Genomic DNA, 15,088 nt, shown 5'->3' with positions numbered 1-15,088 from the left:
CTGGACCTGTATTGCTTTCACAAGCATTTCTGTCCACTTAAGCAGTTAAAAGTTGCCTTCACCTACAGAGTGAGTGGCAAAGTGTCTTCCCCAAAATTCAGAAGTGTTAAATGTGCAACTCTGACTGATGCTAACCATCTATAAGAACTTCACATTCCTTCAAGGTTCACAAAACTCAAGAGTTCATTTCACAAGTGAGAAGCACAGAGAGAGAACCTTCAAGTTTCCGAAAGAGGGCAATGAGGAAGCAGTTAACTTTGCTAAAGATAGGAGGCAGTATCCTCACTTCCCTTAAGAGCAGGTATGTCAGACAGAAAGTACGATCTCCAAGCCTCCTGTGTCTAGGTCATAAAGTGCATTATTAAACTTCCAGTGAGGGTGGAATCTGCAAGTGCAGACACTGAGCTATTTTGAATCTGTTCTGTTTTCAAATGATATCTGTTAGTGGACCAACTGTGTTGGTAGCATTGCAGAGTCCTTCAGACAAGAAAAAAATCATACCTGCATGAAGAACAGTTCTATGAACATAAGAACATAAGAACATAAGAACAGCCCCACTGGATCAGGCCATAGGCCCATCTAGTCCAGCTTCCTGTATCTCACAGCGGCCCACCAAATGCCCCAGGGAGCACACCAGATAACAAGAGACCTCATCCTGGTGCTCTCCCCTACATCTGGCATTCTGACTTAACCCATTCCTAAAATCAGGAGGTTGCGCATACACATCATGGCTTGTACCCCATAATGGATTTTTCCTCCAGAAACTCGTCCAATCCCCTTTTAAAGGCGTCTAGGCTAGACGCCAGCACCACATCCTGTGGCAAGGAGTTCCACAGACCGACCACGCGCTGAGTAAAGAAATATTTTCTTTTGTCTGTCCTAACCCGCCCAACACTCAATTTTAGTGGATGTCCCCTGGTTCTGGTATTATGTGAGAGTGTAAAGAGCATCTCCCTATCCACTCTGTCCATCCCCTGCATAATTTTGTACGTCTCAATCATGTCCCCCCTCAAGCATCTCTTTTCTAGGCTGAAGAGGCCCAAACGCCGTAGCCTTTCCTCATAAGGAAGGTGCCCCAGCCCCGTAATCATCTTAGTCGCTCTCTTTTGCACCTTTTCCATTTCCACTATGTCTTTTTTGAGATGCGGCTACCAGAACTGGACACAATACTCCAGGTGTGGCCTTACCATCGATTTGTACAATGGCATTATAATACTAACCGTTTTGTTCTCAATACCCTTCCTAATGATCCCAAGCATAGAATTGGCCTTCTTCACTGCCGCCGCACATTGGGTCGACACTTTCATCGACCTGTCCACCACCACCCCAAGATCTCTCTCCTGATCTGTCACAGACAGCTCAGAACCCATCAGCCTATATCTAAAGTTTTGATTTTTTGCCCCAATGTGCATGACTTTACACTTACTGACATTGAAGCGCATCTGCCATTTTGCTGCCCATTCTGCCAGTCTGGAGAGATCCTTCTGGAGCTCCTCACAATCACTTCTGGTCTTTACCACTCGGAAAAGTTTGATGTCATCTGCAAACTTAGCCACTTCACTGCTCAACCCTGTCTCCAGGTCATTTATGAAGAGGTTGAAAAGCACCGGTCCCAGGACAGATCCTTGGGGCACACCGCTTTTCACCTCTCTCCATTGTGAAAATTGCCCATTGACACCCACTCTCTGCTTCCTGGCCTCCAACCAGTTCTCAATCCACGAGAGGACCTGTCCTCTAATTCCCTGACTGTGGAGTTTTTTCAGTAGCCTTTGGTGAGGGACCGTGTCAAACGCCTTCTGAAAGTCCAGATATATAATGTCCACGGGTTCTCCCGCATCCACATGCCTGTTGACCTTTTCAAAGAATTCTATAAGGTTTGTGAGGCAAGACTTACCCTTACAGAAGCCATGCTGACTCTCCCTCAGCAAGGCCTGTTCGTCTATGTGTTTTGAGATCCTATCTTTGATGAGGCATTCCACCATCTTACCCAGTATGGATGTTAGGCTGACCGGCCTATAGTTTCCCGGGTCCCCCCTCTTTCCCTTTTTAAAAATAGGCGTGACATTTGCTATCCTCCAATCTTCTGGCACTGTGGCCGTTTTGAGGGACAAGTTGCATACCTTAGTCAAGAGATCTGCAACTTCATTCTTCAATTCCTTAATAACCCTTGGGTGTATGCCATCAGGGCCCGGTGACTTATTGATCTTTAATTTATCAATGAGGTCTGAAACATCTTCTCTTTTAACCTCTATCTGACTTAACTCCTCGGTCAGGAGGGGCCGTTCGGGCAGCGGTATCTGCCCGAGGTCTTCTGCCGTGAAGACAGATGCAAAGAACTCATTTAATTTCTCTGCCATCTCTAAGTCTCCTTTTATCTCCCCTTTCCCTCCCTCACCATCCAGAGGGCCAACCGCTTCTCTGGCGGGTTTCCTGCTTCTAACATATTTGAAGAAGCTTTTATTATTCCCCTTAATGTTGCTGGCCATGCGTTCCTCATAGTCTCGCTTGGCCTCCCCTATCACCTTCTTACATTTCTTTTGCCACAGTTTATGTTCCTTTTTATTCTCTTCATTAGGGCAAGACTTCCATTTACGGAAGGAAGCTTCCTTGCCCTTCACAGCCTCTCTAACTTGGCTGGTTAGCCATGCGGGCACTCTCCTGGATTTAGTGGAACCCTTCTTTCTTTGCGGTATACACCTCTGCTGGGCCTCTATTACTGTTGTTTTAAGCAGCCTCCATGCATTCTGGAGAGACTGGACTCTTTTTACCCTCCCTTTCAACCTTCTTCTAACCAGCCTCCTCATTTGAGGGAAGTCCGCCCGTCGGAAGTCAAGGGTTTTTGTTAGAGATTTGCCTGGTATTCTTCCCACAACGTGCACGTCAAAACGGATCGCAGCATGATCACTGTTCCCCAATGGCTCAGTAACGTTTACATCTCTAACCAGGTCCTGCGTACCGCACAAAATTAAATCCAGAGTCACCTGTCCTCTGGTGGGCTCCGTGACTAGCTGATCTAAGCCACAGTCATTCAGCACGTCAAGAAATCCGGTTTCCTTATCGTGACCAGAACACAAATTGACCCAGTCAATATGAGGATAATTGAAGTCCCCCATGATTACAACCCTGTCCTTCCTTGTCACCTCCCTGATCTGTTTCCTCATTTCAAGGTCCCCATCAGATTTCTGGTCTGGAGGACGATAGCATGCCCCCAGTATTACATCGCTGCACAAGCCTGGTAATTTAACCCACAGAGATTCTACGGTGGAGTCGGACCCACCTTCAATCTCTACTTTGCTGGATTCTATCCCTTCCTTAACATAAACGGCCACCCCACCTCCAACACGCCCCTGCCTGTCCCTCCTGTAGAGTTTATAGCCTGGGATTGCGGTATCCCACTGATTCTCCGCATTCCACCAGGTTTCCGTTATGCCCACTATGTCAATATGTTCAATATGCTCAATAACCTACCAATACATATTTTGTCCAAGGAGGAAGTAACTGCATTTGGGACTACAGATCTTTGAGGGGTGCGGGAAGAAGGGCATCAAAGAAAACTGTTGTCACAATGAAAATAGATCATTGCCTGAACAGTCCCCACCTATTTATCTCTTAGAACAGGGGTCTCCAAACTTTTTGGCCAGAGAGCCACATCAAATATCTGGCATGGTGTGGAGGGCTGGAAAAAAATTTAAACATAAAATTCAAATAAATAAATTAGAGATGGAACTTAGATGAGTGAATAAATGAATGAATGGGCTCATTCATTCAACCTCTCTGGCCCTCAGAACACCCTTCAGACACAATCAGAGCACAGTTCTGGTCATGTTCAGTTGAGTGGGCCGGAGGCTTTTGGGGGCAAGAGGTTGGCCGTGGGCTGGAAAGAGGCTTGCTGCGGGTTGCATCTGGCCCCCGGGGCCAGGGTTTGGAGACCCCTGTCTTAGAACATTAAAAGGGAGAAGAGTCACAGAAGGCCACAAACACCTGTGTGAACTTAAAAAGCTCCCAAAGCAATGCAGAAACAGAAAACAAAGGAAAACAATGAAAGTTCAGTAGGTAGACAGATTTTATTCTCTCCACCCAAGGCATGACAGCTGTTATAGCACAGAACCTCAGACTGAATCAAAAGTCACAGCTCAAATGACACTGAGAGACCATTGTCTCTTAACTCATTTCCATGCCAACAACTTTTTCTATGCAGACAAGTATTTGTATAAGAACCAGCACTGGAAAATGCATCAACCAAAGCAAATGCATCAGAGAAGGTAACATAGTGCCTAGTGAATTCCTCCCTACCAGGGGAATTAAGATCTACCCCTCCCTTATGGCATTTCAGCAAGGGCTCAAAACATTTTTGCTCCATCTGGCATTTGGCTGATGTGTTGTCTGCCTCCTGTACGTTGGTTGTAAATAGTTTGCATGGTTTTATTATTTTTTGTGATTTTATTTATTGTTTTTATATAGTGCATATTTTAGCTGTAAACCATGTTAAATATGTCACTGCCAGCCAGTATTAAGCTAAATTTTGAGAGTAGTTTTTCTCCTTAACAGATGAGGAGATGTTTGCTAAAGTATTCATGCTAATAGAAGCTGTACATACACTTGTTCAGCTTGCTTGCAGTGGAAAACACCTCCCTACTTTCCATAAGAACTTCATTCTTGCACAGCATTGCCCAGGCAAAAAAAAAAAAAATATATATATATATATATATATATATATATATATATATATATATATATATATATATAAAAGAGTAAGATACTTCAAAAAAGCTTTAGTAATACAACCAAAACCTCCAACATCTTTAAGGGAAATATCTAGCCTTACACAGCAATACTGAAAGCCCCTCCCCTACAGCGGACAGCCATACTGCAAATTCTACTCAAAGGCCTATTTGATAGAAGAACTATTATTTTGAGGATTAGGTTACTGAACATATTTGTATACTTGTAACTCAAAGTTTAGTAAGGCTGCAAGGAAGTGATTTTCTCAAGATGAACCAAAAAGCCCCAGCAGAGTGGGTTCTGTACACCCCAGGACATGTAGAGGGAGATGTATATACCCAGATTATCATACTTTCCACCAAGCCAGGGGAGGAAAATGCTTCTTCCCTTTTGCAGAAGTACCAATAAGGGTAGCCCAGACTGACTAGGATTAGGAAGAGCCATGCATGAGAAAGTGCTTCATTTTCAGAAAAAAAAAACTGCTGAAGAAAAATTTAAACAGTGTTGCAACAGCTCAGAAACAAGATAAGCCAGAACCATTTGGCCTGCTAACCAGGTAGTCTGGTTAGCAGGCTAGGGGAAGCCCCTTCCCTTGTCATTTTTTGCTGATGGACGCTGTCTGTCAAAAGGGGGTACCTCCCAGAAGGAAAGAGTGTTTCCCTTTGAAACCACTAGAGAACTGCCTTAAAGTTGTGTCATTGGTGCTGGAAAGTTCAATGCCAATTAAAGTTAGGACCAAATTTAAACCAAGTTAAATTACATACTTAGTTCCGCCCACCCACCCCCCACTCAGCAGTTGTGGGGAAGACTGGGAATGGGACAATGATGGTGGGAGAGGGCTTTAACTCTCTGCCTCACCACAATCCCAATCTGGATTCTACCCCTGCCTGTAGCTGCTATTTGCATCAGGTGGAAAACTTCAGAGGTGCCAATGGAAGTTTCTCTCCTGGACCAAACAACAGAGGGGGGTGGGGACTGGAACCACTGCAGGGGCAAAGAGTTAAAGTTCCCTCTTCCTATGCTGAGACCCAGATCCTTAATCAGCCCTCATAACTGCTGCCACCGAATCAAGAAAACCTAAGAAAGTCAAGGCGAAGCATGTTATTAATACCATATGGAGTACGGGTCTAGGTTTAATTGGCACTGAACTTTCTATTTAATGTAGTCTGCAGTTTGGCTTCAGAAATTATCTTAGAAAGGTTAAGAATGGAGTGAAGGCACCTGAGAGCTTGATTTAGTTCATCAGGTTTGCATTTGGGGAGTGCCTGGGAAACCCTTCAAAAAGTTCGATATACGCTATTATGAACTCTTGAGAAGAAAGGTGGGATACAAATGTAATGACAGCTGCAGAAGAGGAGGGATCATGAGTGGGCAGAACCAATTACCAGGGAGGGCAATGACAAGTGATGACATGACAGAACCAAAATATGGGCTAAAAAAAGGATGGCTGGGCGGTTTCATCTACCTTTATCATCAGGCAGTGGCTTAGTCTCAGAGCCCAAAATAGTACTACCAACCCATTTCTCATTTTTTCAAGCCCCACCCTCTCCATCATCAAAGCTTTCAGATGTGACAAGAACCCTGCAACTCACCTGAGTGTGTACGGAGGTGGCCAGTGAGTGCATCTCTCCTCCGGCAGGCATAGTTGCAGAAGGGACATTTGAAGGGCTTCTCACCCGAGTGCAGCTTGATGTGGCGCAGGAGGTTACCTTTTTGGGTGAAGGAGGCACCACACTGATTGCAGTGGAATGGCCTCTCACCTAGAAAGCAGATCAGCACTGGTAAGTGCCCAAGAAAGTCAGCTTTGATTTTAACTAAGCAGTGCCCTCACCTCCATTCCTTTTGGACAATATCCTACAATGAAAAAACATTTTATCCTGGTGCATTTTACACCAGTTCAATTTACATCCATGTTCTTAAAAAAATTAAAGTCAGTTATTTGGTTTGCTTTTTCTTTAAATAACCCTGCCTAATCCAACATCCCTTAAGCCAAGCTATGAGCATTTACCCAGGTTCTTACATATGATCAATTTTCATACACTGGAAAAATTAATATTTAAGAAAACACCGTAGCCTAATCCAATTGAAATGCTTTCTAGCCAGTACAGTATTATTATCCTTGTAGTACAGACAGGAAACTGGAAACACAGGTGAGCAGAAGAGCCAACAGCTACCAAGAGCATGCTGTCATGCACAGTTGTCTGGTCTTTGCACTTGAACTATGATCTTTCTTGAAATTTATCTTCTACCTGTTACTGCCTCTGAGCAATAATTGAGCTGTGTTTGCCCCATAAATAGAGCAGTCTGAAAACTGTGCGTTTTTAACTCAGAAGTAAGTTCATGTAGTAAGACTCTGGCTATAATCCTACTTACTCACCAGAAACAGACACCTCTACCCATAAGTTACACTCAGTTTTTGTGCCTTCTCTAACAGTCTAAAATCTAACTAAGGTTGTGTCTTCTATAACCATTAATAATAAGACCTTCTTGGCTACTTTACCATAGTCAGAACATCTTTAGCCCACCTGTACTAAGAGATGGGAGATTGTTGGAGGCTAAGACATTGAGCCAGGAAGTTCAAATCTTGCTGACCTTAGACAAGCCACTTGCAGCACTCAAACTGCAATCTATACTAGCCAACTGCAATCTATAACAACCTTACTGGATTGTCTGAAGGATTATTAAGATATTGTACACAAAGCTCTCTGAACACTCCCCAAAACATGTATTTACATGTACTGATATAGAGTCAGACTCTGTAAGGAACTACTTACTACCTGTCTCTAAAACACTTCACAGCCACACTATACCAGGCCAGATTAAAAGGGCCCAAGTGTGAAAAGTGAGGACTCGGGATTATTAAGACCTTAAAGTGCTCTTAAACACTGAGCACAGCAGTAAAAAACAAAAGGATATTGGCATCCAGGCCTGTTCACCTGTATGACTGCGTTTATGCACCATCAGTACATTGGGGCCAATGCACACCATCCCACAGATGTCACATTTCAGTTTGCCATTTGGAAGCCGGATGCCACCAGGGGAGTGTGGTTCCTGCCCTGACCCATCACAGTAGCCAAGTGGCTCAGAGAGGGAATCCTCCACAATCACGCTGTCCTCTTTTTCAAGGAGCCGGTCGTCATGCGACAGCAGCCTGCTTGATTCTTCATCACTGTACATTTCCACCTTGATAGAATTTGCTATGGAAGAAAAAAGAAACATAATGTGATAGAATGTTCTATTTTACCTTATTTTTGGGTACTTCTAACTCTCCAGAAGCTCCTGTGCATGCTCAGCAGGCTAAAAGTTGCCAGGACCTCCTCCTACATCAGTTTTGCCCTTTGTTTGAAACATTAGCAGTCAGTCACCTGCATTTGTGGATTTGATTCATTCTTCCTTGTCTGGAGTAGCTAGCTACCCAGTGGTTCTCAAACTGTGGGTCCAGGACCAACCAGTGGATTGTGACCTAAGCTTTGGTGGTTCATGAAGGCTTAGGCTATGTGCATCAAAGGTTAAACAACCTGCTACTCGGGGGGGGGGGAACATGGCTGCCCAATCACTGTTATAACCAAACCCCCCTGAATTCATAAATTCACCCCCTTGAATTCATAAATTGAACAGCAGCCTCAAGGGCCTCTTAGAAAGTTTGAGAACCACTGGACAGGGCAGCCAACCCTGTCTGTCTAGGCCAGGGGTGTCAAACACAAGGCCCAGGGGCCAGATGCAGCCCACGGAAGCTTTTTACCCAGCCCTCGGGCTCTTAGCTGCTGAACAGTGCTGAGGTGTTACTGCTGATAATTGGGCTCTGCTATATCTTGAAATATGATCAAGATTTGTATACAGGTTGAGCCTCATTATTCGTGTGGGTTCCGTTCCCAGAACACATGTGGATGGCAAAAAACACACTAAAGCAAATCCATTTAAAAAACAAAGTTCCCTTGCTCCAGTGATTTAAAAACAGCCTTGCTGATGAGTCCTTAAGAAGACAATTCATCAATCAGTCCTCCTCCAAGCTCTTAGAAATGCACTTCACTCAGCCCCTCCCTTCACCAATGTAAAGTGAGCACCTTTCTTTCATGTGCTCAGGGGGAAGGGAGGGGTCACCTGGAGAGAGGACTGATGGATTGTCAGCCAACTGCCTTCTCTCTCTCTCTCTCTCATTAAGGAGGCTATTGTTAAAGGACTGTTCAGTTTTTTAAACTGTGATTTTAAAGGGATGGGAAATCCCTTCCCCCCCCCCTTCTCCAGGGATCAGCATATTCCTTTTCATTTGCAGTGGGCATTTGTTTTGAGTCAAATCTGTGTATAAAAAAATCAGTGTATAACAAGGCTGGACCTGTATTTTCATTTCAATTCATTGACATATCACTTTATTGGCATAAACAATATCCAGGTACCGAACCAGGTCCTTATTCAAACCATGAAAGTTTTCCAGAAATGGGAATAGAAATCGATGGCGTAAATCAACATAGTGGGGACAATACAATAATACACGGGTCAAGGACTCATTTGAGGTCAGTTCGCAAGAACATGACTGGGGACTCTCCAATGACCTATTAAATCTTGCTCTCAACACGTTTGTAGGCAAGATATTAAACCTACCCAGCGTAAAGGCTCTACAAATCTGATGAGAACGCATGAATGATAGATAGCTTGAACCTGAATCAGAGGGCCATGAAAGACCAAAATATAGAGGGGAACAAGAATTATGGGCTGCAGCTTGTAAATCCTGTTTGTCTATATCGAATAATCGGGTCAAAATAAGATTTTAAGCAGTAGACATGGATAATACTCCTATCAGATCAGGTGATAAACCTAGCAACTGAAGTGTTTTGTGAAATAAAGTTAGACCAGGGGAAAAAGAAACATCAGCAAGAATACTGCTAAGCATGATGTTTTGATTTGCCTCAAAGCCAATCCTTAGCCAAAATCTCAAGAATCTTAGCCAGGCCAGAGTAGATTTGTATATATTCTGTCATCTGCAGCTAATGTGTTCCTAAGTGAGAAAAAGTGCTTATTTCTAGTAATGACCTGTTTAATAACATCACTTCTGGCCCTCAGCAGGCATCATAAATGCAATTTGGCCTGCTCTATGAAAAGAGTTTGACACCCCTAGTCTAGGCAGAGGGGTGGGATGGCCAATGGGCTCCACTCCTCTAATCAGGTAATGGTATTATCAAACCTAGTTTACCTAAGGTCACTCACAGGGATTCCTAGGGGTGTTTTCTTCCAAGTCTGCTATGAAATCTGTTGGTTTGTGAACGCGCACTTACTCAACAGTAAGCGCAGGGACCAGAATTCCTTTAACAATATGAATAGCTAATGACAGGAACTATTATCCTAGTTGGATGCATCCAGGGATTATTTCATTGAGTTACTCTTTTCTCTCCAAGCTGGCTTGGAGAGGGGTTTTTGTACTTTGCTCTTGAGGAACATCCCAGAACCATCTGCTAAGCATTACAGTTACTAGATCTGATTGTCAAGTTTTTTCTTTGTGTTCATCCAGCCGAGTTCAGGCATTTTCCATCAGCTTTCTTGTACTTGCCTCTCCTCCCCTTCTTCTCAGTTTGGTTTAATCCCCTTTCTTTTGGATTTTCAATAAATTAGTTACATTTTGAATCTTTGCCTGCCTAGTCCTAGGACCTCTGCTGGGGGTAAGTGCTCTTCTAGAAGGGATTTTGTTCCCCAAACAAAACCCCCCTGCCAGGTCTCTGTAGTCTGGGATGGTGGCAGTGCCAAAACTACCCGATTTCCCTCCATTCAGCTGCTGACCCAATTTAATTAAAGGAAAGCAGGGAGCAGGAAGGTATATAAAAATTATACACTGATGAAAATCCCCCCCCCCCACCTTCATGGTACTAGAACTTGAGTCTACCCAATAAAACTGACCAGCAGTAAATTCGAGTCAGGCAAAAGCAAGTACTTCTTCACACAGTGCATAAAGGACTTATAGCTTAGATAGCTCAGAAAGGGAATTAGACCAGCAGCTATTAACCATGATAGCTAAATGGAACCTCTACATGCAGGGATAATATATTTCTGAATACTAGTTGCTGGGGAGCAAAAGCAGGTAAGATTACTGCCTTCGTGCTCTTGCTTATAGGCTTCCTGGAAGCCTCTGACTGGCCATTGCTAGGAATAGGATGCCGGGCTAGAAGGTCCTTTTGATCTGATTTAGAAAGGCTTTTATGTTCTTAGTATCAAAGGCATAACAGTTGATGCTATCTTCAGAGCCCCAGCAAGCTAGTGAAAACTGAGAGAGTCTTCTCTATGAAAACAAAGGGATGCCATCTGAGGAGCAGCCTTCAGAGGATTCCTTGTCACCCACTTTTCCACTATCACCTTGGGACAAATTCATATTTATATATATGGACATAAAACCTACCATACTAGGTTGAGAGTCTTAAACCAAGGAGGCTCAGATCTCCAAAAGAAGCCCACATCAGTTGAGTCAGGGAAGTATACAATAGCAGGGCTATTATAGTGTAATGAAAATTTCTGCTGGGAGAATATACAGCAGGCTAGTAAATTCCATTTCATCAGATGCTGTGCAGGAAGTGGGTGGGACTGTTTATCCCATTTAAAGGTATAAAATGTTCGATCAAATATTTAAAGACAGGAAAACCCAACAAAATAGTGATACAATACCTCTGGAAATGAGACCCAGTTTCATAATCAATGGCTAAGCTGCTGAAGGCCTGTGGGGCGTTTTGCACTAGTTTCTTGCAAAACATTCCTCTCCTCCCCCCACGCCTAAAGAAAATGGACAAATCAAATAACTTCAGTGGTAGAAAGTAGCCCAGGATTTAAATAATGCCCTTAGACCACCATGTTTTAGACACAAGGCACACAGGTGCCGAGATAAGTAACTACAAATTGTAGGATGGCAAGGTTTTTTCATATGTCCAGCAGACCAAGTATTTCCCTTTTCAAGCCAGGTAGTGGATGCTGACAGCTTAGAAAGGGAAGAATACTGAACTCCTGGTTGCCACCTTAGCAATCAATGGAATGTATGATTAGTGAGACTTTCCTGTCTCCATCTTCTGATACATGGAGAAGCCTTTGCTCCAAAAGGAATGCAGTTAGAAGTCTTTACAAAATAAACACTCCTAAACTTTTGGTCCATGGCCAGGCTTAATCATTTAGCCCTATAAATGTATTTGTGGGAATGTTCTATAATGAAGGGCTCTCAAATTCCCTCGTGACCTGTCTGTCTTACTGTATTCTCCTTTAATTAGCATTTTGCCTCATTGGGAATTGTGCAGGAATACAGGTCTTCTAGATATGAGAGGGCAACCACATTTGTGGTTCATGTGTCTGGGCCATTCATATATAACACAGGGCAGCTGATCTTAAAAGAAAAAAGGGCATTGGATAAAAGGAATGAAACACTTCTCCTTGCCTCCTCAAGAACTTTTCTATCAGCTTCTAGCAGAGTAGGGCTTGTGGGGAAGTGCCTGGGATGACAGAGTGCAGGGAGATTGAGTGGGAGAGGGTTCAGCTCTCCTCATTTAGATGCCTCCTTCCATATTACTGCAAAACACCCAGCTTTATACATGAACAGACAGACACATAAGTGACAAACCCCTGTTAAACAGGGGTTTAACATGCCCACTTTGTGCCAGTGCTTCCTATCTGACCTGTAATTCCAAAGAGCCCTTCATTATAATCTCAGTTTCTTCTTCACAGAAAGCCGCTTTATACCAGTTCAGACTATCAGTACATGCAGGTCTTTTATTTATTTAGCGTATGGCATATAATACATGGACTTATATAACATTTGAACTAGATCATGCAGGTCGGTTTTGTCAACACAGACTGCCAGTGGCTCTCTGGGGTTTCAGGTGGAAATGTATATCTGCCATACCTGAAGATATCAGGGGACCTTCTGTTTATGAAGCATGTGGTCTGCCACAGACCCCAATGACCCTTTTTGCCCCATGTAATTAAGGAGTTAGAAGGTTCTTTAATTAAAATTACTTGAGCCTCTGTGAGAATAGCAACAGAGGCTTTGGCACTCAAGCATCTTGCTCTTGTCCATTTATTCCATTCTCCATGGAAGGCAGCAGCAGTACATAAAATCCCTTTCAAAAATATACAGAGAAACTCCATTTGCCCAGAGCCCCAGCTAGCCAGAACAAATGGGAGGCACATAGCTGTCCCACTGAGTACACGCACACAAAAGCAGGTCTGGGTAGCTCAGGTCAGAATCCTACCCCCAAATGTTATATCACTTACCACACACACACACACCCCCAACCCAGAAGGGCCAGGGAAGAATTCACACTTCTTCTCCCAAGCAACAACTCAAACTACTTTGTACTAGAAGAGTAAACACTTTTGTGTCAAAGAAAGGGCAGCACATAATATGGCATGTACAATACTCTGACATTTCTGTAGGTTAAAAGGTGATTTGCACACTCTCTGCAAATCAAGATTTAGCCAGTTTTGTGCTATGGACTAAGGCAGGGGTGTCCAAAGTTTTTGGCAGGAGGCCACCATCTCTCTGACACTATGTCGGGGGCTGGGGAAAAAGAATTAATTTAAATTTAAAATTTGAATAAATTTACATAAGTTTACATAAATGAATATATTAGAGATGAACTTATATGAATGAATGAAGGTCTTGCAATAGCTTAAGGCCTATAAAAGGCCTTGCACAAAGCAAGGCTAGCCTTTCCTTTGCTGCTGCTACTGTATCACAGATGTGAAACAACAAGCAGTGGCGGGAGCCCTCATCCCACAGCTCAAGCAAGAAGTCAGACAGTTGCCCTCACGCTGAGAGCAGTTGCGTCGGGCCAGTGTGGGCAACAAATCTCCAGAGGCTCATTGGAGACCGGGGGCTTCCTGAGGGTCGCATTGAAAGGCCTCGAGGGCTGCAAGTGGCCCCAGGGCTGGGGTTTGGGCACCCCTGGACTAAGGCAAGGCAGGGTATAACAGCATTCAGGAGTCTTGGCTCTCAGTATCCTATCCCAATCAAAAGCCATGCAGGTGGAAGGTCTCTGGAAAATCATTTCAGCAAATCTACCATGCTAACCCATAGGCTAGCTGGAAACAGCACTTGAGACTATAACATATTCTTGTGAGGGATTGGGCCAGAGAGAGACTGGGAGTTTGTAAATCCTCTAAAGAACACTATGAACATCTTGGAGATTCAGCACAAACTGACACCTCTGTGCACAAATAGGAAGTGAAAGCCTGCTCATTGGGGCAGGAGCTGCCCAGATACATTGATGCTGGCTGAACTTTGATGTTTTTCCATCCCCTGGGGATGAGCAGTTTTCCCCCACCCACCCTGGACAGAGAAAGGAGAGCTGGTTATTGTTCTGCAACCTTCCTTACAGAACCAAGCAGTGTCTGGTCAGGCTGGCAAAACAGGTTATGTAATATGCCTGCTCTGCTGGGGCAGAAGCTTGCTAGCTGGACTAGCAATGAAATCAAGTCTGATCAGAAGCAATGCCATCAGCCAGTGCCTCCCTGTTAAAGGAAAAATATTCTTGTTCAGTCCATATGCTGCATTCCTTTCATGTTACATTGAACAAGCAAGACTATGCTTTCTATTCCATCAACAAGACTTTAAACAGTTGGATGCATTATATTAATTTTGGAACATTCCAGATGACAAAAACTAGAGTCCAACCATATTTCCAAACCAACTTTGAACTGGAATGTAAACTCTTCTGCTTCAGACCAGGAACTCAGAGGACGTGCTTCACACAAATATACTTTTTAAACTATCCGCTGATAGCCATCAAAGACTACTCTGAGAAAACTTATTTTCATGTATTCATTCTGCAATTTGGTGACTCCAAATGTCTGTGTAGAATATATATTTTTTTTACAGCAACAGGCTATTATTTTCAGTAGAAATGCCTATGGCTGCACATGTAACGAAGAGATACTCGTATATCAAAGTTCCTTTTCAGCACTCTCAGGGACTAGTGGTTGCTCCCCATGTCCACACCTCAAATATTTTACTTCCATGGCCTAGCATCAGTTATGTTTTGCCAAACAATATTAGTAACTAGCCTTCCATAGGAAGTGCTCTTGAGTTGCTTTCTCCCATGCTAACATAAGAAAAATGACTGTCTTTCTGAACAAAATCTCTTTTGTAACTGTCTGGAGCAGAGGGCTTCCTTGGTTTACAGTCTAAATTTCGACCAGGAGAATATACTGGATGGAGAAATATAAAGACCATCTAACAGTTAGTATAAAGAATCCAAAACTACTGGTATACCAAAAGCTGCCTATTTCTCAGGTCTCCTCCAGAATGAATTCTGGTGAAATTCTCAACAAACCTGATGAACTTGGAGGACAAACTGAAGAGACAAGTATTTCTTTAGATACAAGAGGTGTCGTCTGTCCTGAT

The 15,088-nt window shown here is 43.5% G+C and overlaps 1 protein-coding gene across 1 annotated transcript in view; it reads right to left on the bottom strand.

The window, feature by feature from the left end:
• The window catches only part of IKZF4 (IKAROS family zinc finger 4), a 71,191-nt gene that overhangs the window by 14,479 nt on the left and 41,624 nt on the right, over positions 1 to 15,088 (bottom strand). The window contains exons 4-5 of the mRNA XM_066615160.1: positions 7,659 to 7,919; positions 6,315 to 6,482 (exon numbers count right to left, since the gene is read on the bottom strand). Of these exons, the coding sequence (XP_066471257.1) occupies positions 6,315 to 6,482; positions 7,659 to 7,919 (429 nt within the window). The remainder of the gene's footprint in view (positions 1 to 6,314; positions 6,483 to 7,658; positions 7,920 to 15,088) is intronic.

Source organism: Tiliqua scincoides, chromosome 2, assembly GCF_035046505.1.
Source record: "Tiliqua scincoides isolate rTilSci1 chromosome 2, rTilSci1.hap2, whole genome shotgun sequence".
Classification (NCBI taxonomy): domain Eukaryota; kingdom Metazoa; phylum Chordata; class Lepidosauria; order Squamata; family Scincidae; genus Tiliqua; species Tiliqua scincoides.
The sequence above is the reverse complement of the archived record's forward strand: the minus strand, read 5'-3'. Positions and strand labels throughout refer to the sequence as shown.